The 26703-nt window shown below is 55.6% G+C and overlaps 11 protein-coding genes across 11 annotated transcripts; 6 read left to right on the top strand and 5 right to left on the bottom strand.

Annotated features, from left to right (window-relative positions):
* Positions 1 to 263: 263 nt before the first annotated feature.
* L969DRAFT_95980 (uncharacterized protein) lies at positions 264 to 3678 on the top strand (the record flags this gene model as incomplete). The annotated part of the gene is made up of 5 exons (XM_014711224.1): positions 264 to 1637; positions 1688 to 1932; positions 1980 to 2309; positions 2359 to 3555; positions 3609 to 3678. The coding sequence occupies 5 exons, from the start codon at positions 264 to 266 to the stop codon at positions 3676 to 3678; spliced, it is 3216 nt and encodes a 1071-aa protein (XP_014566710.1).
* On the bottom strand, positions 3475 to 5526 carry L969DRAFT_104736 (uncharacterized protein). Its single transcript, XM_014711223.1, has 5 exons — positions 4788 to 5526; positions 4241 to 4739; positions 4067 to 4191; positions 3959 to 4019; positions 3475 to 3911 (listed from the first exon to the last, which is right to left on the bottom strand). The coding sequence occupies exons 1-5, from the start codon at positions 5442 to 5444 to the stop codon at positions 3784 to 3786; spliced, it is 1470 nt and encodes a 489-aa protein (XP_014566709.1). The 5' UTR covers positions 5445 to 5526; the 3' UTR covers positions 3475 to 3783.
* Positions 5527 to 5736: 210 nt separating this feature from the next.
* L969DRAFT_95978 (uncharacterized protein) lies at positions 5737 to 7858 on the top strand (the record flags this gene model as incomplete). Its single annotated transcript, XM_014711222.1, has 3 exons — positions 5737 to 6929; positions 6994 to 7159; positions 7208 to 7858. 3 exons carry the CDS (start codon positions 5737 to 5739, stop codon positions 7856 to 7858), a joined length of 2010 nt encoding a protein of 669 aa, XP_014566708.1.
* A 12-nt stretch (positions 7859 to 7870) lies between these two features.
* Positions 7871 to 9022, bottom strand: L969DRAFT_95977 (uncharacterized protein; the record flags this gene model as incomplete). The annotated part of the gene is made up of 3 exons (XM_014711221.1): positions 7871 to 7988; positions 8040 to 8862; positions 8914 to 9022. 3 exons carry the CDS (start codon positions 9020 to 9022, stop codon positions 7871 to 7873), a joined length of 1050 nt encoding a protein of 349 aa, XP_014566707.1.
* Positions 9023 to 9184: 162 nt separating this feature from the next.
* Positions 9185 to 11488, top strand: L969DRAFT_89390 (uncharacterized protein). The gene is made up of 8 exons (XM_014711220.1): positions 9185 to 9226; positions 9282 to 9364; positions 9418 to 9498; positions 9549 to 9663; positions 9717 to 9861; positions 9914 to 10935; positions 10988 to 11383; positions 11430 to 11488. The coding sequence occupies exons 1-7, from the start codon at positions 9224 to 9226 to the stop codon at positions 11177 to 11179; spliced, it is 1641 nt and encodes a 546-aa protein (XP_014566706.1). The 5' UTR covers positions 9185 to 9223; the 3' UTR covers positions 11180 to 11383; positions 11430 to 11488.
* L969DRAFT_51544 (glycoside hydrolase family 20 protein) lies at positions 11212 to 13055 on the bottom strand (the record flags this gene model as incomplete). The annotated part of the gene is made up of 4 exons (XM_014711219.1): positions 11212 to 11380; positions 11427 to 11556; positions 11604 to 11949; positions 12000 to 13055. 4 exons carry the CDS (start codon positions 13053 to 13055, stop codon positions 11212 to 11214), a joined length of 1701 nt encoding a protein of 566 aa, XP_014566705.1.
* A 493-nt stretch (positions 13056 to 13548) lies between these two features.
* Positions 13549 to 13937, top strand: L969DRAFT_89387 (uncharacterized protein). The gene has a single exon (XM_014711218.1). It carries the CDS (start codon positions 13586 to 13588, stop codon positions 13841 to 13843), a length of 258 nt encoding a protein of 85 aa, XP_014566704.1. The 5' UTR covers positions 13549 to 13585; the 3' UTR covers positions 13844 to 13937.
* Positions 13938 to 13953: 16 nt separating this feature from the next.
* L969DRAFT_89386 (uncharacterized protein) lies at positions 13954 to 16176 on the bottom strand. Its single transcript, XM_014711217.1, has 5 exons — positions 15929 to 16176; positions 15681 to 15877; positions 15538 to 15610; positions 14117 to 15459; positions 13954 to 14058 (listed from the first exon to the last, which is right to left on the bottom strand). The coding sequence occupies exons 2-5, from the start codon at positions 15747 to 15749 to the stop codon at positions 14017 to 14019; spliced, it is 1527 nt and encodes a 508-aa protein (XP_014566703.1). The 5' UTR covers positions 15750 to 15877; positions 15929 to 16176; the 3' UTR covers positions 13954 to 14016.
* On the top strand, positions 15829 to 20994 carry L969DRAFT_95972 (uncharacterized protein; the record flags this gene model as incomplete). Its single annotated transcript, XM_014711216.1, has 14 exons — positions 15829 to 15907; positions 16025 to 16196; positions 16234 to 16316; positions 16624 to 16653; positions 16711 to 16868; positions 16950 to 17351; positions 17406 to 17881; positions 17934 to 18143; positions 18203 to 18359; positions 18413 to 18429; positions 18504 to 18628; positions 19288 to 19387; positions 19434 to 20697; positions 20743 to 20994. The coding sequence occupies 14 exons, from the start codon at positions 15829 to 15831 to the stop codon at positions 20992 to 20994; spliced, it is 3525 nt and encodes a 1174-aa protein (XP_014566702.1).
* L969DRAFT_89384 (uncharacterized protein) lies at positions 20952 to 25497 on the top strand. Its single transcript, XM_014711215.1, has 6 exons — positions 20952 to 21466; positions 21518 to 21933; positions 21987 to 23984; positions 24036 to 24804; positions 24856 to 25065; positions 25116 to 25497. Exons 1-6 carry the CDS (start codon positions 20994 to 20996, stop codon positions 25477 to 25479), a joined length of 4230 nt encoding a protein of 1409 aa, XP_014566701.1. The 5' UTR covers positions 20952 to 20993; the 3' UTR covers positions 25480 to 25497.
* On the bottom strand, positions 25458 to 26691 carry L969DRAFT_95970 (uncharacterized protein; the record flags this gene model as incomplete). The annotated part of the gene is made up of 3 exons (XM_014711214.1): positions 25458 to 25798; positions 25845 to 25970; positions 26025 to 26691. 3 exons carry the CDS (start codon positions 26689 to 26691, stop codon positions 25458 to 25460), a joined length of 1134 nt encoding a protein of 377 aa, XP_014566700.1.
* Between the last annotated feature and the right edge of the window lie 12 nt (positions 26692 to 26703).

The following is a 26703-nucleotide window of genomic DNA, read 5'->3' as shown; positions in this document are numbered from 1 at the left end:
AAGCGGCCCGGCGACGTCAGCGCGAACGCGTCAACAATATCAGACGCGTCCTGCGCCTCTTTTCCGGGCATGGAAGAAATGGAGACAAACCCTAATTCATCGCGGGCAGGCAGGCAGCAGCAGCAGCCGTGTGCTGTGACGGCAATGTTTGTGACAAGCTTCGCAACTACTCCTTGAAGGCTGCCACGACGCTTGCGATCATTGCACGAGTCCATTCCCGCGCTCTTTGATCGTCGGCCGGCAGCAGGCGCTCTGGTGGCACAATGTCAACAGCGAGCGCGATGGCCGACTTGCTAGACGAGCCCAGACTACTCCATCCCAAGTTCGATCCTTCGCTCGTAGTGCTGTCCTTCTTCGTGTCCTGGTTGGGCGCCTATACGACCACACAGCTCATCGCGAACCACTATCATGCACTACATACCAAAGGAAGCAGCAGCTGGCTATGGCTGCTCGGAGCCAGTGTGACTTTTGGAGGCTGCGGTATCTTCTGCCTACACTTTTTGGGCATGCTTGCATGCCGATTCGACGTCAATGTCACCTTCGAGCCCTTCACGACGGTCATGTCGGCTGTTGTCGCGGTCCTCTTCACCTTTGCAGCTCTGTCAAGCAACGTGTTCCGCCATCTCCGGCTGAAGCAGTGGACACGGTATATCAAGGCAAGGCTAAACCCGCAATCTGCGTCACAAGACGACCAAGGCGGAGACCTCGAATCGCAAAGGCCGCTCATCGGCCACAAGTCAGAGTCATCGGGCTCCGAGGACGGCGACCGGATGACCGAGACGAGTCGTAGTCATAGCAATTACACAGCGCCTGATGACGACCCAGAAGAGGCTCTTGTCGAGCGGGGACGGCTACTGGACGAGCAAGAGGAGAGGCTCGCTAATGGACATAGCAGCCACTCCGCCATGGAACGACCCGCACCACGCCCACTGCCAACACTTGCTAGGCTGAGTGGCTCAGACAGCAGTATAAGCTACTCGACGCCTTCAAGCAAGCCCTCATCAAGACCAAGTCGCCGGGAATCTAGCGACAGCATAAAGCCTGCACTTGTCGACGCGACACCTTCGCACTCTTTGCAACGAATCGGCTCAGACGGCAGCCACGGCAGTGGACAGCGCGGCCGATCGCGGCAACGTCCTTCCGCGCATAGCAGTAATTCGTCAGATTCAGCTGCGCGTAACGAGACGACTGATCCCAGCGAGCATACGTCTGATCAAGAGCTCCGTTTGCCATCTCATGTCAAGGCGCGATTAAAACGACGTGCTAACAACGGCGATTCGGAACACGATTGGAAAGAAGACCTTCTCGATGATCTGAGACGGGGCTTCACGCTCGGCGCCTGCATGCGCGCTCTTCTCTGGGCCCTCGCCGTCTTCACGATGCACTACCAAGGAATGGCAGCTATGCGCATCGATCACGGTTTCATCGAATGGCGCCCATTCGTCATCGTACTGTCTTTCATCGTCGCATACGTCGTCACGCTTGTTGCGACAGTCTGGCTTCCTTCGATTGAGGTCAGCTTCTTCAAGCAGATCGCTTTTTCTTTCACCGCCGCTACAGGCGTTGCATCGATGCACTATACCGGTCAGCATGCCGCCATCTTTTACTCTTATTCGCCTCCGCAAGCAGATGCAGGCGTAAGTCTTCACCCAATCGCTCCCTGACAGGCACTCATTCGCACAAGCAGTATCCGCCGGCGCTGCCCTTTGCGATCACAGTTGTAGCGATTCTCACTTGTGTCGTCTTCAGCGCAGTCCTTGCTCACTCTGCAACAACAGCGCGTAATCGCTTGGCAGAGACAGTCTGGATTAAGAGGCGGATGTGGCGAGCGCTAGCGGCATCCGAAGTTGCAGAGCAAGCTCAAGCACTTCAGAAGAATTTCCTTGTTGTGGCGTCGCACGAACTTCGTACTCCGCTTAGCACAGTCACTGGGTATGTCTCCTGCTGTGCCAAGGAAGCGAAGCTGACTGTAGCTTTAGCTACACAGAATTGCTCCTCCGGACTGATCTCACAGAAGAGCAGTTGGACTTCCTGGGCAACATACGGCAGGCTTGTCACAGCATCAATCTTATCGCCGGCAACGTCCTAGATTTCAGTAAGCTAGAGCGAGGTAACTCGGAGTCATCAGCGCGGCCGGTACAAGTCGCAATCCGCAAGCTGCTCGAATCTTTGGGGCGAATGACCGTCGACAAGAATAACGGACAGCCCGTCGGGCTACAGAAGGGAGTAGATGTTATCGTCGTCGTGGCGGAGGATGTGCCAGACACACTCTTCCTCGACGAGACGTATGCACTACGCATCATCATGAAGTGGGTTCTCTGCCTTGTCGCGCCCACAGTAGCTGATATGGCTCTGAAGTCTGCTATCCAACGCACTGAAAGCGACATCGGCTGGCTTCGTCCTCGTCGATGTCTCAAGAAGCGCGGACAACCTACTCGTCAAAGTGGTCGATTCTGGCTGCGGTATCCCGGCCAGCTTCCGGTCATCCATCTTTGAACCTTTCCGGCAAGCCGATGCAACGTATGCAAGGCGCTTCTATGGCAGTGGCCTAGGCTTGTCCATTGTGAGACAGCTCGTCGAGCGCATGAGCGGCAAAATCGAAGTCTCGAGCACAGAAGGCAAAGGCAGCACCTTTTCTGTCACTTTACCAGTCACGTTCTCGACAGACAACAGACAAGAAGAATTTGCAGAAAGAGGGCCGCGAACGAATCGCTGCGTCGTCAGCTGTCGTGACGAGCGCACTCAGGAGCTCGTCATCGAGCTGCTCACCAGACTGGGCTTCCCTGCCTCCGCCTTGTCACCAGATGCCACTGTCGAAAGTCTGGCGCAAGAGAGCGACATAATTTGGACCGATACACAAAGCTTAGCTGCTGCGCCTGTCCTACTTGAATTCCTCGCTCAAAAGAGGAAGGCTGTCTTCGTCGTGGTGCACGACAGCGATCCGGATACGATAGTCGGCGACAAGGACTTGCACGCAACGAACCGGGTGATCCTCATTAAGCGCCCTACTGTCCTACATCTCGTCGTCAAGCTGCTCGAGGACCCGGATCACTATCTCGGTCAAGAGATCGAGACGACGGCTATGGACAGTTTGCCCGCCCGGAGCGTTCGCTTCCTCGACAGTACAGAAGAAGCTACAGCTACAGCAGAGCCGCATGTCGCACTTTCGACGTCACCAGAAGATCGACCAGACCGACTTATCCGGCCCCCAGTCGATCGCACGCCTTCAAAAACGAAAGGCCTCGTCTTGCTGGCCGAAGACAACCCTATCAACCAAAGACTAATGAGCAGAATCATCACACGTCTCGGCTGGAGTTGCCGAACAGCCGACAATGGCCAGATCGCAGTCGAGCTCGCAATCACAGACTATTATCATTGCGTGCTGATGGACCTGTCCATGCCTCTGATGTCAGGCTTCGAAGCAACGCAGCTCATTCGCGCCAAGGAACGCTCCGGCGAGCTGCAAGGCCGTTTACCCATTCTCGCGTTGACAGCAAACGTGACGACAGAGTCCGAGACTGCATGCAAGGCAGTCGGCATGGACGACTTCTTGACGTGGGTTCTACGCTCGACCGTCAATGCAGCTACTGATGCGCTTGCCTATGCAGAAAACCGGTATCCCTGCAAGAGCTGTCAGCGGCACTGACCCGCCACGCTCGCCCAGACCCCGGCATCTGATGATCTTTGCTAATGGCTGTACTTGAACACTATATATTGGACTGTATAGACTATCACATGCTTTTGTACATCAATACATTTTGCTCACGTTACAGAGAGTGCGCATTACGAAAAGCGTGAGTTCTTGCGTATCCGAGCGCCATAGCGCGAAAAGATGAACGGCAGTGGCACTGCCAAGGCAGTGAGACCAGCCAGGAGACACGTCGCGCCAATGGTGCCGAGACGATGGTACACTGAGCTGGGTCAGCGGATTGTGGTCATGCAGACATTTGCGACTCACTCTGATTGGAAACCAGCGGCAGCGCGCCTGCCAAGGCAGATCTGGTCGCAGAGTTGCTCGCCTGATGCACATGTCAGCAAGCTCGAGCTTGTGCTGTGCTGTACTGACCAGAGCAGACGCAGCATAAGGCCTGTAAGCGTCGGTGAGATACGTGAAAACCGAGCTGAAGACGAGCACAACGCCGGCACCAAATGGTACGCTGAAGACTATGCTGATTGCAGGGTGTGCATGCGCTGCTGGACTGGATCAGTCGAAATTTCACCAGAGACAGCTCGCACATACTTGTGACTGCAAAGATAAAGAGGGAAATTGTGAGCAGTGGGCCGCCCACCATGCCCTTACGCAAGTGAATCTCCGGGGGCGGCTGATGACCTAACCGCTGTGCGGAGCGTCTATAAAGTGTCTCGAAGATGGGCGAAGTCGCGGTGCCGAGGATGACGCCGAGCAAGAGGCCGAAGAAAGTGAAGCCGGTCTCTTGTAGGGTGAAGCCGTGGACGTCCATGTATACGATGTTGTAGGCACTAAAGAAGACATACAAGATCGCAAGGAGGAGAGCGGTCCAGCTGCAGAGTAGAGCGCACATGGGCTCGTAGGCAAGCAGCTGGAAGGGACGCGCGCAAGAGATGAAGACCTCTTTGATGATGGAGCCTTCTTGTCGATCTAAAGGGGCCTGGTATCTATCATCGCCAGTCTGCTTGCGCAATCGGGCTGCTTTCTTGACGAGCAATGCCGGTGCATAGGTCTCTGGCACAAAGAAGACGAGCGCTGCAAATTGCAATCCCTGCAAGAAATAATGAGCTCGGTGCAGCCTACTAGCGGCAGGACTCACAGCCCAAGCAAGCATGAAATACCATGTCACACGCCAATTCTGATGTGCGTTGATGGCATCCGCCAAGATGGGACCCGCAGCCGGACCTATGAAGGGTGACGCAGTGAAGATCGCCATCGGCCGGCCAGTCTTGGGTCCACTGAACATGTCTGTGACGCTACCGCCTGCCACGCTGAGAAAAGGCGCGGCGAACAAGCCAGTCAATGTACGTCCGACGAGCCATGTTGCTGCGTTGTGGGCGGCAGCGACTGGAATGTTGAACAGCAGGAATAGCGCGAATGAGATCAGGTAGATTGGACGCCTGCCGTAGGTTTCCGATAGTGGGGCGAGGAACAGTGGCGAGATACCGAGGCCCCAGACGAACAAGGACAAAGAGAGCGTAGCGACTTCTTCAGAGATGCCAAACTCTGGCTCGACTGCCGTGTAGGTAGATGCAACCATGCTGGATGCGCAAGTGACGCAAGTCGCGCCCATGGAGATGATAAGCACGATAGACCAACGCTTCCATGCTGGCCACGAGAGCGGTGACTCGGGGTCGTCGTCTGCGAACGAGACAAGGAAGGGATCTTTGTCTTCCTTCGTCTCAGCCAGTGTTCGGTCAGAATTGTCTGAGCTCTGTCGCGTCTCTTTGGCCGCATTGCCTTTGTTGGTCGACATCTTGATGTGTAGTCTGGCTATCGTGTCATGCTCATGAGCAGGGATCCGTGCAGACAATGCATATCATGCTGTGATCTTGACTTGTCGTTGCTGCGCGCGACAAGATCAAGACGACGGCGAGCAAAACGATCGAGGAGATCGCTCGACCGATGGCCGAACTGCTCGTCGCCTGTGTTGATCATGATTTTGCGCATGCCTCGACGCCTGGTCGCCAGTCTGAAGCCGCACTCCTCAAGCGGCGCTCGGGCCATCCAAGGCCAGCTTGGCATCGAAGCAGCATCAGCTGTACGACATGTCGACAGGTACTGATGGTGCACCGAGCACTCCGGTGGCATCCGCGTCCGGCTTGTCAGCAGGAGGCACAACCGCTTACTCCAGTCGGAACGGCATCAAGCGCTCCTCTTCGCTCTTCGTTCTGCCCACAAGAGCTTCCCTCTCGAATCTGTTCGGCTCTAGTCAGGCCGGAGGTTCTGCTGGCAGTGCTACGCCAGCCATGGCAATGGGGAGCCCGAAGGAGCAAGTGAGCATGGCGAAGGACGAGCTCGTCGCGCCTGCCTCGCCTGCCGAAAGCCTGCTACCTCCTTCCGCCTTGAGATTGCCGTTGACGAGCATCACGACCAGGCAGAGAGCACGGTCACTGATCAACTCTGCTACAGCGCGGACTTTAGCATCCGGCGAGGCGACACTTGAAGGTACAGACACGGATGCATACGCAAGTCGTCAGATGCCGTCCAGCGCTGTACCAAGACGTAACAGTGCCACCTCGAGCGCAAGCACAGGTCGGCCGCGGACGATGCGTGCTTATACGCACACTCTTTCGCCTTTGACATCGTCGCCTGATCACAGATCCAAGTCGTCAGCGGCGGTCGCATCCGGCTCAAGCTCCTCCTTCCAGACTGACTCCGAGTTTGATGACAAGCTCGGAGCGCCGTCTCTATCGGGAGACTTGACAAGTGGCTCCAGTCCAGATTCATCCCCGCCAAGGACGCCTCCAACTGAATGGCAAGAGTCACCGCCTCGACCTCACGGGAAAGGTCGAGAGCGCGCGTCAACGATTCTCGCAGGACCATGGACTGCGATGCCCAGTCGTGTCTGGTCGTACTACAACAGTCAAGCCGATCTCGAAGCTGCAAATGACCTGGCATTTGACAATTCGCATCCGCGCTCTACACGTTGGTCAAATGGTCCGCAAGGCTTCTCACCCTACCCACAAGATCAGACCGGCAAGATCGCGCGGACAGGCAGCATATCTGCACCTTCGCCGGCAGTGCCATCAGGCAGACCCCTGCATGCGCTATTGAGGCCAATGCTCATCCTGGCGGGACTGTTCGTTATCTCACTCGGACTGGTCGTCTATCTTGTCTCCACTATACCCACACTACAGCTGCCGCACAGTCTGAGCGATGTACGAGCCCAGACGCTCGCGCTCAAGCAGTACGGCGCAGCTGGCACACGCCAGAGCCTGCACGTCTTCACGATCTTATGGTAAGCACTTGCTGCCAGCATATATAGTATGCAGGCGATGCTGATGCTTCCACGCACTTGCCAGTTGCTTGTTTGTCTTCAAGCAGGCTTTTTCAATACCCGGCTCAATACTAATGAACATCCTATTCGGCGCACTGTATGGCACATTCCTCGGCACGATTTACACTTGCCTTTTGACCGCGGTCGGTAGCTCTGCCGCCTACGGCATGGCGGCTATCTGCAAAGACCTAGTGAGCCCCTATTCACTTTGCCTGCATCACATGCTGATTTCACCGCAGGTCGAGAGATTCTTCGCGAGACCCCTAGCGATCACAAAAGGTCATCTGGACAGCAATCCTGACGACTTGTTCTCCTACCTACTGCTAGCGCGATTTTTTCCGCTTCTGCCTTACTCAGTGCTCAATATCGTCTCCGGTGTCTTGGCGGTGCCGCTTTTGCCCTTCTTCGTCACGCTGGTCATCGGCAGCGGGCCCTACAATTTCACGACAACGCAGGTGGGTCAACTGCTAGCGCAAGTGTCGGCGATAGATGCAGACGCGCTAGGCTCCATCTGGTCCCCCTCACTCGTCATCAAGCTCGTGCTTGTCACACTCATCTCGACAGTGCCTCTTGTCTTTAAGACGCAGCTCAAACGATTAGTGGGCATCCTGACTGCCAAGTTGACTGGACAATACGAGCTTATTTCTACTGTCGAATCAGACGAGCTATTGCTACCTGCCACCAACGCATCGCCGAGCAGAACGCCTTCTGTGCTACGCGGTACGCCCAGAAAGCCGCAGCCTGCTTCAATGACAGCATCGCGCAGTAAGCGGTTACGTCAGTCGCATCACTTCAGTGGCGATTGGAATGCCTGGAATGTGCCTCATAGACATGCTACATTGAGTACAGAGGAGGCGGTCCTATCGCCGTCTAGTACAGTGTTGAGGTAGATGCAGCTGCGTTCATTCTGCGAAAATGTCTGGCACGCGTGTATCGATGGTCCTGAGATGCGCTATGATAGCTTTGCTGACTTGTTCTTCTAGTAATCTGCCCTTTTCGCTATCGACCAGGTAGCTCACTCTGCTCAACTAGTCAGTCAGCCAGATTTGACGCGGGTGGGCATAGGCGTACCTCGTTTGCAAACGGCAAGTAGCAAAGTACTCGCCGCGAGCCTTCTCCGGCGCAACAGATAGGGCGGGATAGACAATCGTGAGGGCGCCTTTCCACGCCGGTCTTGCTACGAGAAAGGCGAGGATGACGTACTGCCAGCCTTTGACGAGCGGTGTCGCACACATGCCTGGATCGACGCAGGACATGACTACACTCTGTGGAAGGCGAGGGCCAATCTGGCGAACGAGCATAAGATCGAACAATTTGGTGAGATTGTATCTCATTGCCATCGAAAGCGCTTTGGTCGATGCTGACTTGCTCTTGGCTGCCGCTGCCAGCTTACTCTCATCATTGAGCTGGACGAGGAATTGTCTTGCTGTTTTCTCCTCGGTAGACTGTTCGGCGGCGAGACTGTCGGGTAGGTCTGCGATGATCTCATGCGCGAGACTGCCGACGACAACGATGCGTGAGGGTGTCTGTGGCGTTGCCGACTTCTCCAGCATCGGTAGAAGCAGCATGATCAGAAGCGCATTAGCGAGCACGTTGACTTGCAAGCTGGATTCATTGCCGTCTGGTGTCAAAGACAGCTGTTCGGTCGAAACGCCAGCACAGCAGAACAGATAATCGATGCGGCCCGCCTCTTCTTCTAAGCGTTGCACGAACTTCTTGACGGTCTCATACTTTGTGAGGTCGAGGTGCCATACAGGGATATCGTCTGCCGATAAATTACATGTGTTGAAAATGGATTCTTTGGCATCGAGCGCCCTGCCTGAATCGCGGCAGGCCAGGATGAGCTTCTTGGGTTTGAACTGAGACAGGTGTCGCGCCGTCTCGAGGCCGAGACCTGTACAAACGCGATGAGTGATGTTCTTTTGCAGTGAAGGCCGAACGAAACCTGAATTGGCGCCTGTGACGACAACGACTTTGCCAGAGAGATCATGCTTGCCTATGGGCGGCAGACGACCATACTGGTCCTTGAGAAAGTCTACGAAGCCTGTGCGCATCCTGTCTATTCGCTACTGCCTTGTGTGATTACACGCAAAGCTCGCCGGCGCTGCCATGCCCAACAAAAGGCTGGTCGAAGTGCCTCGGCTCGCCGGTTTACCGAGGCGGAAGCGCGCCGTCGATCGTGGGGCACTTTAGTCGAAAGCGATATTGCTCCTGCGATTTTCGCTGATCCACCGACGCACCAAGTTGTGACAGGCATGGCAGGTCTTGTCTGGTCGACTTGAGTCTACGCTGATGCCGTTGAGTGATTGACAGTCGCTGAAGATTCCGCAGAGTGGCCCGGGGCTTTTCAAAGATGGCTACAGCTTTAGCCAAGGGATCGAAGAAGCTGTCATCAGGTACGTCCTTGAGCGTCGCTCTCGCAGCTCCTACTGATCATGCCGACTTGCAGAAACATAGAAGCCGTGTGTAATCTCTCGGAAATTGTGCGGACAAGCTTTGGACCCAATGGGCGCAACAAGATGGTCATCAAGTAGCGTGTTCGTCTTTCGCTGCAAAGACCTATTGACGACTGGCCTGCAGTCATCTGGAGAAGCTCTTTGTCACAAACGATGCAGCAACGATCGTACGAGAGCTCGAAGTCATTCATCCTGCCGCAAAGGTTGTCGTCATGGCCTCACAGCAACAAGAGGCAGAGGTAACGCCTTTCTACACTCAAGACGCGCTGGTCTGACGCCAAGGTCTTGACAGGCTGGGGATAGGACGAACCTCGTGATGATACTAGCCGGCGAGCTGCTGCGGAAAGCAGAGCATCTGATCACATTGGGACTACATCCAAGCGAGATCATCGGAGGCTATGAGCTGGCACGCGACAAAGTAGACGAGGTCCTACAAAGTAAGTCTAGCACAGCCGAGCACATGTCACCGCTGACTCATGTGTTGCACAGCGCTGGAGATCAAGAAGCTTGAGCTACCACTGACGCAAGATTCGCTTGCAACAGCGCTACGACCCATCATCGCTGCAAAGCAATACGGCAATGAGGACCTGCTGGCCCGACTAGTGGCCGAAGCGGCGCTCATGGTCATGCCGAGCAAAGCGACTGGCTTCAATGTAGATAACGTCCGAGTGGTCAAGATCATGGGCGGCGGTCTTAGCGACAGCCGAGTCATTTCAGGCATGGTCTTTGGCCGAGAGCCAGAAGGCACCATCAAGAAAGCCACACACGCCAAAGTCGGAGTTTTCACTTGCGCTATTGATATCGCGCAGACAGAGACCAAGGGCACCGTCCTCTTGAAGTCCGCAGAAGAATTGCTCGGCTTTTCGCGAGGAGAAGAAAAGCATCTCGAGAAAGTCTTCCAAGAGCTTGCGGATGCGGGCGTGAACGTTGTCGTTAGCGGCTCATCGGTCGGCGAACTTGCGCTGCACTACCTCAATCGGTTCAATATCGTCGTTATCAAGATCATGTCTAAATTCGAGCTAAGGCGGCTTTGCCGAGTTGTCGGCGCAACGCCATTAGCTCGACTAGGTGCGCCGACACCCGAGGAAATGGGATTCTGCGACGTTGTAGAGACAGTTGAGATCGGCGGCGATCGCGTCACCGTCTTCAGGCAGGAGGAGGAGACGACTCGAACAGCGACTGTCGTCGTCCGAGGAGCCACGACAAACCAGATGGACGATGTCGAGCGAGCCGTAGACGACGGAGTGAACGTTGTCAAGGGCATCATCAAGGATCAGAGGCTCATACCCGGCGCGGGCGCTACGGAAATCGAGCTTGCTAAGCAGATCGCAGAGTATGGCGAGAAAACGCCCGGTCTGGCCCAACACGCGATCAAAAAGTATGCAGAGGCACTCGAGGTCGTGCCGCGGACACTCGCAGAAAATGCCGGTCTTGATGCTACAGAAGTACTGAGCCGACTGTACGCTGCCCACTCGAGCAAGGATGGCATGGCCACGGGCGTTGACATCGATGCAAGTGACCGTAATGTGCTCCCGTATGTCATGCTGATCAGTAGAGATGCAGGGCGAGACGAATGGGACTTGCGATACTCACAAAGCCCAGATCTATGACCTCTTGCAAGCTACACAGTGTGCAATCGACTATGCGACCGAAGCAGCTTTGTCTGTCTTGCGGGTCGATGCCATCATCATGTCAAAAGCAGCAGGCATCGCGCCACCGCCGCAGAACAAAGCGTGGGATGATACAGATCCGTAAACGGTTGTCGTACAACATGCATCTGAATGACTTTACAGGCTGCAAAGGCCCGGTCTGAGCACGCACAAATGTGGCTGTAGTGGTACAGCTCGAATACCGCGCTTGACGAGCCGGTAGCGCCACTCGTGCAGTCGCGATAATGTTGTGTCGTCGTTTGGATTGTGATACCAGAAACGCTCAGCGATGGCTGCCGCTCGAGGCCTGCTCACCTATCAGTCATGCACATGTCTTTGCATAAGAGACTGACCAGATGTTTTGCTCGAAATTGGTCTCGTCCGTTTGCTCGGACCACAGAAGAGCCTGTCCGCCGAGTACAAGATGCCGTTGTCTGCTCTGCAGAGCAGCATAGGGGTCAAATGACAGCATTCGCTGCCATGCTGCCTTGTCAGGTCAGTACGTAGCTAGACTCAACAGAATAAACCACTTTTGTAAGGATCACACCATGACGTGCCATTCGGCATATTGTCGAGCCAGGCACCCATGCCGCAGTCGAGATAGAAATAATCGCTGGCGGCGTGAATGATCTGAAAGCCTTTCTGGGCGACCTTGCGAACGTTCTCGGATGTCTGCCAGACGGTGACGACGGTATCGTTGCGAAGAGCGATGTTGTGATCAAGCACCATCTCTTCCCAGACGACTGGCCTCTTGCCTGCACCTGCTACAGCGTCCTGCAATTGGCTAACGAATGCACTCAATGCATCCATCAAAGTACTGTTCCTCGCAGAGAGTGCTTGCTGCGTTGCTGCGTCTTCAGCGTAGCAATTTGTATTCTGGCAGCATGCTATCAATGACCGCAAAAGTGATACGACCAATCACGCACGACTTCATCGCCGCCTGTGCTGAAGAGTGAGCCTGCAAATCGGCGAGCAACACTTTGCACAATGCCGCGAGCAAAGGCAGTCGTGGTATCGCTTGCAATGCGAAGCTGACCTGCCGGTGGCTCAACAGAATATGCTTGCCAAGGCATGGCATCATGGCAGGCAACATGATCCGGGTGAGAAAGGCCTATCGAGGCAGTATGGCCAGGCATATCGATCTCGAGCATGACCTGGATCCCACGAGCATTTGCAAAGGCGACGAGCTCATCTACTTTGCTCGCTTTGTAGATGCTTTGGCTGTTGTAGGCGGCTTGCAGTAGTTCAGGGTAGCCCGTGACTTCGAGTGGCCACGATTGCGCATCGGTCATGTGCCAGTGAAGTAGTGAGAACTTCGACCAGCTCATGGCATCCAGGAGACGCTGCAATGCGTCTACCGGCAGAAAGGCTCTCGAAGTATCGACCATGAGCCCTCTGACGGGAAAGGCTGGCTTGTCCGATATATCTATGGGCGTATTCAATATGTATCTCGTTCGCTTTGCGCTCGCGAGCACTGTCTGGTCATCAATTACGGCTGCTGGGTCTAGCGGTAAAGTGTAGACGAGCTGTACAAACGTCTGTAGGCCACGCAGGAAGCCTAGCGAGGTAGACGCCGAAAGGACGCATGAGCGTTCGCTGATGCGCAGACGGTACGCTTCATTCTCCGCCCACTGAGCAAAGTCCAAGTTCACGTCGTCTGTGATCGACCTGATCTGGCTTTCTTGTTGAGTGCGATGAGGATCAAGTTCAAGGGTCATACGCGCTACCGTTCTTGCATCACGGAGCTTCTCACGATCGTCTTCCAAGGTGAGGCGCTCGAAGTCATCATTGTCTATCTGGCCTTGTGCATCCTTGATTGCATCAATAAGATCTGGCGGAAGCGAAGTCAAAGATGACAGAACCACGTGGAAATTGGAAGATAGGAATAGTGCGTCGCTGCCGTTTGCGATTGGTCCGCTAGGCGACGGCCAAAGACAATATGTAGGCGCAGCGAGCCAGAGAAGGCGGAGCAGTATGAGCATGATGTCAACAAGAGGCCATCGGAATCGTGTGATATCCGGCCTCATGCTGCTCGCATGACTCGGCTTGTTCGGTGTCCGGATTCCCACCACGTGACGAGAATTGGCGCACGGTCAGCATGGCGCGCGCTCCGGCGGGGCATAAAACGCGGCGGGGAGATTTTTACAATCCCAAGTCTATGCTCATCCAAAATTCGATGCGACAACCTGACAGCCTCCTCTATAGCAGTCATAGGGCGCGACGATGGTCGATAGACTTCACAAGAGACTACAGACTCGAGCTGGCGAGTGATTGAGCCTGTTCTCCTATCTGCGTCGGAAAGATATGACTCTCTAGTCTTTCAAAGTGCACGAGCTTTCGTTAGGATTGGCAGGGGTTCGGGACAACAGCTTCGCTTCCGACAGGCTACTCCCGAGTAGAAGGACCCAGCACTGATTCGACGAGGGCGACAGGCTCAGCAGCAAGCTCGTCCTCCTTGACCGACGTCCCCGCGACGGCGACAGGCTTTGTCCCTTTGCTTCGCGCAAACAGAATGGCATCGAGGCAGAGGCGATCATGTCTGGGTCGAAAGATCTGCGACAATCACACAATGCTTCAGCAACAGAAAGTCGTCATTCCTCAACAAAGACCTGACGATGGCGACGGGCTTGAAGTCGACAGGGTATCGAGCATGCTACCGAGCAGGGCAGTCATCTCTCGCCCGGGCCGTCAAGCTAATGAGAGGAACGATTTTCACTTGCATTTTCACTCTGCCTCGCTTCATGCCTCACTCTTGCTTGAGCTTACATGATCGTTGCACGGCTTGCCACACGTGGTAGTACGCGTGCAGTGAGTATACAGCTTGCAGATTTAACGAATGCATTGCATCATTGACATTGCCGCGGCCACATTGCCGCCTCGCGCCTCTAAGCTGCAGATAATTCATGAGACCACAACACGTTGCATGAGCTATTGTGACAAGGCCTATCCGTAGCGAGCAGATAGATTAGCCAGGTAGTCGCTCAGCTGCACATCACGTGTCAGCCATGAGCTCCGCAAGATGCAGCAGAGGCAGAAGACTAACCTGCAGCGCGCCATTGCGGACAGCATCCTGCAAATCGTTGACATCCTGGAAGCCAGCCTGCTGCATGACTCTGCGGGCGACTTGACGGGCAGCTCCTTCGAGATCAGAGAGGCTTTCCACGCCCATGATGCCTTCCTCGATCGATTCGGGCTCTTCCTCGATGCCATAGTATTGATTGGATGATATAGACGTAGCGCCAGAGAATCCTTGTAGTCTCGATTGCGCTTCCCGCTGAGCTGTAGGGTCATACGAATTGCGGCCAAAGTATTGGTCTGATGAGATGGCCTTCTGGCTCGAGAACTTCTCTCGGGCATACGTCGAATCGTCGACGGGCTCGTCTAGTCCCTTTGCTTTCCGCACAGCTTGCTTTCGAGCTGCTTCGGCCTGCCGTGCAGCTTCTTCGCCGGACATGCCTGCCACCTGACCGAATCCGAGCCTGCCCATGCCCATTCCGAGTCGATCGACTTCAGCCGACGGTCTATTGGGTGCTGCAACCTTTGACTGCGAGGCCGCATTTGACTTAGCTACTGGTGCCGATACCGCGGCGAGCGAGACGGCTCTCGACTCTTCCTCCTCGCGTTTAGAATCATAGCCTAGTTGCTTGATGCGCTCTTCCTCTTCTCGTGCTTTCTTCTCGGCTTCTTCGAAATTGATCGTACCGCCAGCTTTCTTAGCACCTAGCTTGGCTCGTCCGCCGACACCGGCCCCAGTCGTACGCGTCGCGCCAAGCTTCGACTTGGCGGTTCCGCTGGCGCTGGCTGCCCTGAGCGCGGATGAGGAAGTCGTGCGCGAGGCGGGAGGCCCAGCAGCCGATGACGGTGCTGCAGTAGCGTTGGTCCCGCCAGTCGCGGAGGAAGCAGGACTAGGCGCCGTGTTCGTCGGCGTAGCAGATCGCGGCGTGGCAGGTCGTGAAGGATGGGGTGAAAGACCTATGACAGGCGGCGTGGCGGGGGCAGAGAGAGTGGGAGTACGAGCGGCTGGCTCTTTGTCCCAAGTGTCGAAAAAGTCAGCATTGCCAGTGGCAGTGTGACCGTTGGCTTGAGTTGCCTCCTGATGGGACGGTAAGCCTTCAAGAAAGACGCGCTGGCCGTACTGAGCTTCGTCAACTTTTGCCTTGCGCGCAAGCTCGTCTCGATAGAGCTGCGCAGCTCGAGAGGTGTACTTGTCCTTGATGTTGGTCGAAGCAGCGGGAGAATAGGCGCCGGGATGCTTGGCAAGAAACGCGTTAAAGGCTGCATTGCCGCCGACTTTCATGACGCGCAGCTGGGCCCACTGCCATTGGTCGAGATTGGTCGACCTGACGAAGGAGATATGAACGCCCATGTTGCGGTGATTGCTTGAGCCTGTCACCGTCAAAATGGTCGCGATGAGCCAAGCTCGTCCTGACGCGCAAAGCTTGGAGGGCCAAGAGGCAAACGTACAGTCTAGACAGATGTAGACGCCAAAGGTAGCAGAAGCCCATGTAGGTGCCCGTGCAGAGCAGTCGAAGCAGGTCTAGTTCGCAAAGCCAGGTCAACCGCTCATCCAGCCCAAACAAGGCCAACCGTGGGCTGAGATGGCATACCTTGTTAGCGGGCTGGCCCCTGAGGATCTTGAAGATGTCGTCAGACTCCTGCTTGGTAGCGTAGGCCATCGCGGACGGAGTATGTTCTGTAGAGACAAGCAAGGTACCGCTGTTCCTGGCGCTCGACAGGAGACTCGACCGCGTTGCGATGCCTCGTCAGCGGACCCAAGCCGGTCAGAGATCGGTCGTGCTCGTCACTGTGTGCCGTGTGAGCGCGGCTCTGGCCTGTCAGCCTGCCGATCACGGACCTTGCTGCCACTAGCTTGCCCGGCTTTGCTCAGCTTGCAGGCAATTGCAAGGCGCGCGTGCTTGGTGAGCCGCCGCTTGCTTGCTTGCTGGTCGAGCCAGTCCCGCGCGCGAGATTGAAGTCGGTCAGAGAGGCTGCAAGAGGCTCGTACGATCAGCAGAGGCTCAAGCAGAGTGCAACTTGAGCCTGGACATCGACACGGGTGCGCTATCGAGCGTCGTGCGGCATCCCGCGGAACAAGACCGGACTGCCATCAGCGACGTGGAAAAGTGTGACCTGGCAGGCGATACTACTGAGACGCCTCAGACTATCGTCTGAGCTACAGCAGACCAGGCTAGCCGGATCATCATCAGCCTCCTCCTCGCCGTCCTTGCCCGGAGAAGCCAAACGTGAGTATCGATCATCATTCCAGCCTCATCCAATTCACGTACACTCGCTCTTGCCTCGACATTGAGACTCCCCCTTTCCGCTTCAGCCCGCGCAGAGCCCCGACTTGCTTTCGCAGGCGGGCCAACAGCGCAGAATCGATACTCTACAGGCACGCCATCGCTAGCATTGGCGCTGCGCTGCTGGCGAACCACAAGGCCGCTCGCGCTGTTGTATGCCCCGCCCGGCCGTCAGTCTCTGCCCTCCCTCTGACTCGCTGCCCGCAAGTGCACAAGAGAACAGCGCTGACTTTCGCTTGTACACTCGCAGTCCAGTGCAAGCCAAGACGAGGAGAGAACGGTCAAATTTGCCCTCCTAAGCCCATCCTGGCGAAATAGATCAATCTGGACCTCTCAGACTTTCCAGCCCTTGGGGCTCCAGGCTCGGGTCATCCCAACTCCTTATCCGCCAACTCGAACCTGTTCGGCCAGGGCAACCTCTTTGGATCGGCCCCGACCGGCGCGAGTGCGGGCACCAGCGGCGCAGTAGGAGGTAGCTACGCCTCCCAAGCAGGTGTAGGTCTACCTCCTGGCCCTCCCCTGGGATCATCAACCGTTAACGGATCGGGTGCTTTCGTTTCTTTGAATTCGGTACAGCAGCAGCATCACCACCATCAGCAACATCATCACTTTACCGGCTCAAACGGCATCAACGCCTTCAGACGGACCTCGGCTACAACAGGTCAGCCTGCCACTGACTTCAGCGTCACTCCGGACGACTTTCCGGCTCTGGACGGGGCTAGCAATCCTTTGCCGCCGCCGCCAGGCTTGGGCAACATCAGTTCGCTCTCCAACGCGCCAGGTCTCGGTACGGGCATGTCGAGCAGTCAGCAACAACAACAAGAGCAGGCCAACGTTGCTGCAGCGCTCGCTAGGCGGCAAAACAGCCACTCGTCTGTCGCTGCTGCCGCGGCGGCCTCGTACCTCAATACTGCGAACCACGGCGTCAGGACGCTGTCTGGCACGCTTGGCTCACTGTCTAGCGAGGATGCGAAGCGGGTGAGTCGATGGTGACGTAAGCGACCCTACAGCAGCTCAATCTGAGATGTGCAGAACTATGCCACCAAGCTAGCCAACGCTCAAGCAAGTCAACAGCAACAGCAACACTCCCAGCAACCATGGAGCTTAGCCCCCCAGCCCTCGCCTCTCAATGCAAATGCGCCTGGCAATCCGTACGGTCAGCTCACTAACGGAGCGAATCACAATCATGCGCAACAAACGCAGTCGCGCTCGCCTTCGCAAACGCTCAATAGTACTGCTACGAGTGGACCCAGGCCAATATCTGGCGCGCAGGCAGCCGCCACGCTTGCTGCCAATGCGTCCAGACAGACTAGTCTAGCATCGCAACCTGCTATGACGGCGATAGAAGCGCTACCACAGACACCTGCTCAGCAGGTTTTGCTCAGTCCGGCAGATCGTTTCGGTCTCAAAGGCTTACTGCAGATCATCAGGAGCAATGATCCAGATGTCAGCCTGCTGTCGCTCGGCACGGATCTATCGAAGCTGGGATTAGATCTGAATCAAAAAGAGTCAGTCATGGCCCCATATGCTGGTGAACACTGCTCATGCACGCTGGGGTAGCAATCTTTATCCTACCTTTGTCTCACCATGGTCAGAGACAGATCAACACCCGGGCTTGCACATCGAGCCAGAATTCCATCTGCCGGCTTGCTACAACGTTCAGCCACCGCCAGCACAAAGCAAGCTGGGCGTTTATTCAGACGAGACGCTGTTCTTCATCTTCTACACCAGTCCGAGAGACGTGATGCAAGAGTTTGCGGCTCAAGAGCTGTCAGTCTTCACCGATCTAGGGACCGCTCAACATGACTAATGAATGTATCCGGCTACAGATACAAGCACAACTGGCGCTATCACAAGGAGCTCAGGCTATGGCTCACCAAGGAGACCGGCACAGAGCCAACTCAAAAGACGGCGACATTCGAGCGCGGCTCGTATGTATTTTTTGATCCTTCATCTTGGGAGAGGGTCAAGAAGGAGTTCGTTCTCGTAAGTCAGCCTGTCTGAGAGGATCAACAAGCTGATGCTCTGCGACCGAGCAGGTGTATGAGCAGCTAGAGTCACGGCCCACTGTTGTAGGACAGTAGCAACATCGCCTTTGCATTCCTCACGCCTGCGAGCCTTGTATCTCAGAGTCCAGACACCTCACTGGCCGAGGAATGCGATGTACGAAGCAATGGATGCATCCAAGGGAAAGTGGGTATATTGCCGTTATGCCATGCCAGTCTCGAAGTCCGTGCTTATCGCACAGATTCTCAGTGAGGGCACGAACGGACTTGTATATACAATGTAAAGAATGTGGTTAGCGTGAGGTCAGACCAGGACGCCCTGGTACAGCTGTCGAATGGACAGTCTGCCGGACAAGATGGTTTCGATCGTTTCTGCGCGGACGTAGACGTCCAAGAGATAGCCTTCTCGAGCGGCGTTCGCGAGTTTCTCGGTTGCAGACGGCTGGAAAGGGGCGAAGTTGTTGGGAATAGCAAGCGTCAAGAAAGAGAGATAGCTCGTTATCTCAGCTAACGATCTCAGTCACTTGCGTCGGTCTGCGCTGTACAGAGATAGTGAGCGAGCCTCTCGCCAGGCCACGCAGGCAGCGAGCGCGTCCTCACAGATCGAGTTCGAGCTGGTTCACCGAAATGCCCACACGACAAATTCGGTCGAATCTGCAGGCCTTTGCGACCTTGTGCCGAGTCTCTGATAAAGTAGGAGTATGAAGCCAGATATCGGTGGCTCAGTCTCAATTTGAACGCATTACAGACGGTACCTCTGTGCTCGAAGAAGCCAGGAAAGTTGTTGCGAAAGCTTGATTGGATATGGAACGACGCGCCGGCGCCCCGGCTTCTCACGCGTATTCCGGTTCGTCCTCCGTCCGAATTATCCATGCTTCGATGTGCGACTTGTAGAGCCTGCAGGATAGGACAGCGTCTCGCTTACCGCCAGCTATCGACAGCTGCTGCCCATGCAGCTCAGTCAGCCCCCGGAAGGGGTGGCATTGAGCCGCCGCTCAAAGGGCTGAGGCAAGTTTCTCCTGGCTTGTAGCGCCATGCGCTAAAGGCCTCGCAGGATCGTCGATCTCACGAGAGTGCTGGCCGGCCCATATTCGACCATGTTGCTCGCCGATCTGGGCGCCGATGTCATCAAGATCGAGCACCCGACCAGAGGTGACGATACCCGGGCATGGTACCCACCCTTTGCACCTAGCACCGGCGCCAAGGCTCACCCGGCGCCGCCTGCGCTCGCACAAGACGGGTCTGAGAAAGTCTCGACCACCAAGGATGACTCACAAGCGGACTGGTCTAATTTGCCGCCTGAATCCGCTTATTTCCTCAGCGTTAATCGCGGCAAGAGGAGCCTTGGCCTCAATCTCAAGACACAAGAAGGACAAGCTATCGTCAAGGAGCTCATCAAAAAGGCGGACGTGCTCGTGGAGAACTATGTGCCGGGCAAGCTGGCGGAAATGGGCTTAGGCTACGAAGACTGTCATTCCATCAATCCGGGAATTATCTATGCGTCCATTACCGGTTATGGCCAGACCGGTCCTTTCAGAACTGCGCCAGGATACGATGTCATGATCGAAGCGGAAGCTGGTCTCATGCACATCACAGGCGAGCCAGATCGTGCGCCCGTCAAAGTGGGCGTGGCGATCACTGATCTCACAACGGGACTTTACGTGCACGGAGCGATCATGGCTGCGCTGCTCGGTCGGGCGAGGACGGGGAAGGGCGCTTGGATTGATGCCTCTCTGTTCGACTCGCAAATCGCTTCGCTGGCCAATATCGGTAGCAACTATCTCATCGCTGGTCAAGAGGCGACAAGGCAGGGAACGGCGCATCCCAGTATAGTGCCCTATGAGACATTTGCGACGAAGGATTCGTTCATCATGATCGGTGCAGGCAACGATGGTCAGTTCAGGATATTATCGCGCCTGCTTGGCCAGCCGGGTTGGTCGGACGAGGCTCGCTTCAAGACAAACGGCGATCGTGTCGCCAATCGAGCCATCTTGAAGGATCTCATAACCCGAGCGCTCTCAGCTCAGACTACTACATCATGGGTCGAAGCATTCACGGGCAAGGGTATTCCCTTCGCGCCCATTAACAATATCAAAGGCACCTTTGAACATGCACAAGCAAAGGCGAGGGGCGTAGTGGTGGAAGTTGAGCATGCTCGAGCGGGTAGGATCAAGCAGCTCGCTCCTGCAATGTACTACAATGGTCAAAGAATGCCGGTAAACCGTCCACCGCCCGTCCTGGCTCAGCATACTGCCGAAGTTCTTGCAGAAGAACTCGGCTACGATGTCGAAAAGATTCGTCAGCTCCGCGCGAGTAAGGTAATCTGACGGTCCGCCTCTGTGACTCGCTGTTCGGGTGCGCAGACCGCCGATGCGAGCATGACACCATCTGGACAGCGTCGAGGGACACGCATGGCAAAGCCACGCTCAGCTTTGAGCTATCATGAAGACATAGCATGCCCATATCCTGTTGTAGACCATGTGAAGAGCAAGCCTGCCGTCGATGTGATCTTGCGACGCCTTTTGATTTTCAGCTACTCGAGCTTGGCGCTTGGCGCTTGGCGACACCGCGCGTCGCGTACTGCCGCTGGACAAGCGATGCATCCGAGCGGCTGATGGCAGCATGGAGAGGCCCAGACGGCGTCGATGTAGCGCCCCGTGTGAATGCCAGGATGCAGCACGGTCGAGCAGCTTCAGGCCTGCAGCCCGACCAGGGGAATGATGAGCTCGGTCATCAAACGCGGCAGCAAGACAGTTCATCACTCGGCAACGAGCCAGGACGCTCGCACAATCCATACGAAAACTGTTCGAGATCTGACCAAGAAGCTTATCCACCCTACTCGGCTGCCAAGAGCTCGACTGCTCTTCATACAGCCTCACCGTCACTCGCGCAATCCAATCACTCGCCATGGGATGCCAGCGACTATCCTGCAGAGCCGATAGACTCACCGGGCTTGCATAGCTCGGGCTATGAAGCCAGAACGTATCTGCAGAGTCAGAACCCAGCCTCGTATGGCGCACAGTCTGCTTGGTCGCACGGTACCGCTCAGGACGAGGCAGAGGTGAGACGCGAGCCATACGAGACCATGTCAGTCCCACGCCATCACCACATCGGCGAGGCTGATGAGGTTGACGCCAGTAGATCAGCCAAGATGACTTCCGAGCAGTACTCGGGCCTCCCTTCTGCGAGCTCGCGCGAAGCATCACCGTACAGCAGCGAGCGCAAACCCGCTTGTCGCTCGTCAGCCTCACAGATACCCCTGACAGAGGCAGCATACCCACCGACATGCTTTGAAGCATCGAAAAGTAGCAAGGGCGAGCCGACTGCTGACGAGACAGACTACCTCGATACGCTCCCAAAAGGCGACAGGCCTCGAAAGCGCCGGCGAGTAAGATTTGGCGACATTTTCGGCCGAGGATCTTCTGGGTCTGATGGATCCGAGCGCAAGATCTACTGCAACGATCCAGAGCGCAACGCTCAACAGAGATACAAGAACAATTCTGTTTCGACAACAAAGTACAATCTCGCGACTTTCCTGCCAAAGTTCCTAGGAGGCTCGTGCTCTGTTCACTCTCCCTTGCATTACAAGCTCACCGGCTTCCTGCAGAGCAATTCAGCAAGTATGCAAACGTCTTCTTCTTATTCACTGCGTGCGTGCAGCAGATTCCCAATGTTTCGCCCACGAATCGGTTCACGACAATCGTTCCGCTCTTCATCGTGCTGCTCGTCGCCGCATTCAAGGAGCTGCAGGAGGATCTCAAGCGGCATGCAAGCGATCGTGCACTCAATGGCAGACAAGTCAACGTGCTACAAGATCGCGCCTTTGTCGCTCGTCAATGGCGAGATCTGCGAGTCGGCGACATCGTTCGCCTGGTGTCAGACGATTCGTTTCCTGCAGATCTGTTGCTGCTCAGTAGTAGCGAGCCCGATGGCCTTTGCTATATCGAAACGAGCAATCTGGACGGCGAGACGAATCTGAAAATCAAGCAGGCTTCGCCAGAGACGGCGCATCTCATGTCCCCGGAGGCGATCGCCGGTCTGGACGGCTACTTGAGATCCGAACAGCCTAATAACTCGCTCTATACTTACGAAGGCACACTGGCCGTGCCCCGAAAGTCAGGAGCGTTCAGAGAAGTGCCCATGAGCCCTCAGCAAATACTTTTGCGAGGGGCACAGCTGCGCAATACCGCGTGGATGTACGGTCTCGTCGTCTTTACAGGCCACGAGACCAAGCTCATGCGGAATGCGACTGCTACGCCCGTCAAGCGAACTGCGGTCGAGCGCATGGTCAACGTCCAGATTCTCTTTCTCTTCCTGATACTGCTCTTGCTGGGCTTCGGCTCAGCGTTCGGCGCCTACATTCGGGAGCATGTGTATGGCGACCAAATGTGGTATCTCTTGCTGGGCTCAGAGACTGCGTCTAGCCGAACAATGACATTCGTCGAAGACATCTTGACCTTCATCATCTTGTACAACAATCTGATACCCATCTCACTCATCGTAACTATGGAGGTCGTCAAATTTCAGCAGGCGGTGCTCATCAATGCCGACTTGGACATGTATTATGACAAGACGAAAACAGCAGCCCTTTGTCGGACGTCCAGTCTGGTCGAAGAGCTTGGCCAGATCGAATATGTTTTCTCCGACAAGACAGGCACTTTGACTTGCAATGAGATGCAGTTTCGACAATGCTCGATTGCCGGCAAGCGATACGCAGATCATGTCGACGAAAGCACTGGAGCGGACGTCTTCTCCTTCACGGATCTCAAACGGCATGCGGTGGCGCCTGATCTAGCGGACGTCATCAAGGAGTTCCTGACCCTGCTTGCGACTTGCCACACTGTCATACCAGAGCAGAAAGCCAGCAAGATCGTCTATCAAGCCTCGAGTCCCGACGAAGCTGCTCTGGTGTCAGGCGCAGAGATGCTTGACTATCGCTTTACGACGCGAAAGCCTCACGCCGTCATAATTGATGTTGATGGCAGATCTGAAGAGCATCTGGTGCTTAACGTGTGCGAGTTCAACAGCACGCGCAAACGTATGTCGACGATCTTGCGAGGCCCAGATGGGCGGATCAAGCTCTACTGCAAAGGCGCAGACACGGTCATCCTCGAGCGCATGTCAGGCCAGCAATCCTATACTACGGACACGCTGTCACACCTGCAGCAATACGCGACCGAGGGTCTGCGCACCCTTTGCATCGCAATGCGAGAGATACCGGAAGATGAATATCGCCAGTGGTCTCAAGTCTATGACAGGGCGGCTGCTACAATCAACGGACGCAGCGAGGCTCTCGATCAAGCGGCGGAACTCATAGAAAAGGATCTCACGCTGTTGGGCGCGACAGCGATAGAAGACAGGCTGCAAGACGGCGTGCCCGACACGATCCATACGTTACAGCAAGCCGGCATCAAAGTCTGGGTGCTCACTGGCGATAGGCAAGAGACTGCGATCAACATCGGTCTCTCTTGCCGCCTCATCTCGGATGCAATGGAGCTTGTCATCATCAATGAGGACGATGCACTGGCCACAAAGGCCTTCATAGACAAGCGTCTGGCAATGCTCGATGGCAAAGTAGATGTGCCACCGCTCGCTTTGATAATCGGTTCGTTGGATCATGCTTTTGTGGCATTTGCTGACCAAATGGTGATTATAGATGGCAAGAGCCTCGCTTTCGCGCTGGAGAAGCCACTCTCGAAGGACTTTCTACGTCTAGCGGTCAAATGCAAAGCAGTCGTCTGCTGTCGGGTTTCGCCATTGCAGAAAGCGCTAGTCGTCAAGCTCGTCAAGAAGAACGAAAAGGCGATCTTGCTCGCCATTGGCGACGGAGCGAACGACATCGGCATGATTCAGGCCGCTCACCTCGGCGTCGGCATCTCTGGCGTCGAGGGTTTGCAAGCTGCGCGATCCGCCGACGTAGCGATCTCCCAATTCCGTTATCTCAAGAAGTTGCTGTTGGTGCATGGCGCGTGGAGCTACCGCCGTCTATCGCTCTTGATCCTGTACAGCTTCTACAAAAATGCGGTCATAAGCGCAATCAGCTTCTGGTTCTCCTTTAACAGCTCGTTCTCCGGTCAAGTGCTTTACGAGTCATGGACGCTCACCATGTACAACATCTTCTTCACTGTCTTACCGCCACTTGCTCTGGGCGTATTCGACCAATTTGTCAATGCGCGCATGCTAGATCGATACCCAGAGCTATACCTGCTAGGTCAGCGCAACGCATTCTTCACCAAGCGCATCTTTTGGTGCTGGTTCTTAGATGCCATATATCATTCGATTATCATCTTTGTCTGCGCGGCAGGCGTCTTTTGGGATGATCTTGTCCTGACCGACGGCCTTGATGCGGGCCAATGGCTGTTCGGCACGACAGTCTATATGTGCGTCCTGCTGACCGTCTTGCTCAAGGCCGCCCTCGTCGCAAAGTAGGCTCCCCCTATTGCGGTGATGCAAACGGCTGACGCGGGAGAGCACAGCACATGGACAAAATATACTGTCATGGCGATCCCTGGCTCATTCCTGTTTGCCGCCGTCTTTCTGCCGGCCTTTCAGGCGCTGGCGCCTATTATCGGCTTTGCGACCGAGTATCACGGTATCGTGCCGCGCTTGTGGGCGTCACCGGTGTTCTACTTCTGCCTTGCTTTGCTACCGGTCGCTTGCCTCTTGCGTGATCTTGGTTGGAAATCGTGCGTATGCGGCTGACCCCGGGTGCTAGAGCTTACAGAACGTCATGTAGATACAAGCGGTTGTTCAATCCACAGCCGTATCATATTGTGCAAGAGATACAGGCCCTCAATCTGCCCGACTATCGGCCTCGGATGGCTCAATTCCAGAGGGCATGCCATCGCGGAACCGCACGTATGCATGCTGACTGTGTTACAACGACAGGCTATCAAGAAAGTGCGCGCTGTGCAGCACTTGCGACAGAACAACGGCTACGCGTTCTCCCAAACCGAGGGAGGGCAGGCCGATCTGATGAAGCTTTACGATACCACGATTCCGCGTCAGCAGGGCTAGCGCGATGTAGTGCCTCGAGCGACGAGTGCAGAGACTGTACGGTGTTGTTGTTGTGTTTTCCTCATGTTGATGCCTCTGTGTGATCTGTGGCCTCTTGGAGAGCAGAGTTGAACTTTTGAGCAAATTCTGCTATGCTCTTGCCCTCGCTGAGTCCGACGACCTCGATGGGATATCGATTCATGCTGTAAGAGGGCATTGCTGCGCTACGCGAGAGCGCAGAATCAACAAGTCTCAGTTCCACGTTCGTTTGAGCTGGGGCGAGCGCAGCGGTGGCCGATGCGAATGCACGGCGATTCAGCTCCTCCCAGCTGAACAAGAGGGCGTCTGTTTGAGGACCGTAGGGATTGAGGTCGACCACGAAGACACGAGAACGGTCTCGTGTGAGATAGACATCGCAGACGACTATGCCAGACTGAGCCAAATTCTTGTACGTGTCATGGGAACGTACAATGAGCCAGCGGAAATCTTAGTAAGACTTGCTCTTCGATGAAGCCTGCTATCTTGAGCTTGATCTCATCTTGGAGTGCGGCATCATCCAGAAAGTCGAAGTGATTGTGGTCGCGCTGGCAAATTCCTGTCCAGTATCGCATGTCAGCCAAGGTCGATCGAAGCAGACGGAGACGCTGACCTTGCAGCTTGCGATACGAGACAAAGCAGCGGAATTCTTGCGAGTGCGGCATCTCAAACCATTGCTTCAGGACCAATTCAAGCGGCGGCGGCGGCGGCGGCAGAGGGGTCGATGCGTGATCGTGCTCATCGAAGCAGTGCTCGAAAGGATAATCAAGGTCATGAGCAATAAAGTCTGACGATTTGAGTAGCAAGTAGATATCTGCCGGTGTACTACAGGCGAGTGGTTTGCCGGGCAAGATCCATGCCGCGTCTTTTGGGCTTGACCAATTGAGCTTGGGGAAGACGAGGCCATCGTACTTGTCGATGATGGCGCGCAGCTGAGTATCGACTTGAGGGAAGCTATACACCTCCTCAATGTCCTCATCTGCCTCTTCAAGGTCGCGCCTCGCACTCGAGGTATGCTGATCATTTGAGCGTGTGTCCGACGCATCTGCGGCTTCACTGTCGCTGTCGTCATCCTCGATATCGCCCGATCCCTCGGGGAGGATCAGGCCGTCTGACTCTAGCCAGCGTCGAAAGTCTTCAGGCAGGCGCACGACTGTCGCTTTGGGTGATAGTCGTCTGAAGTCGGGGTACCAAGCTGAGAATTGGCACTGGAGCACATCAGCTCGGGTCAGACGAGGGAAGCCTGGCTGTGCAGTGCCGGCGTCGGTCTGTATCGCCATCGTCGCAAGGAG

This window comes from Mixia osmundae (genome assembly GCF_000708205.1).
Source record: "Mixia osmundae IAM 14324 unplaced genomic scaffold scaffold_8, whole genome shotgun sequence".
NCBI lineage: Eukaryota > Fungi > Basidiomycota > Mixiomycetes > Mixiales > Mixiaceae > Mixia > Mixia osmundae.
Note: the sequence above shows the minus strand (reverse complement) of the source record. Positions and strands in the feature narration are given on the sequence as shown.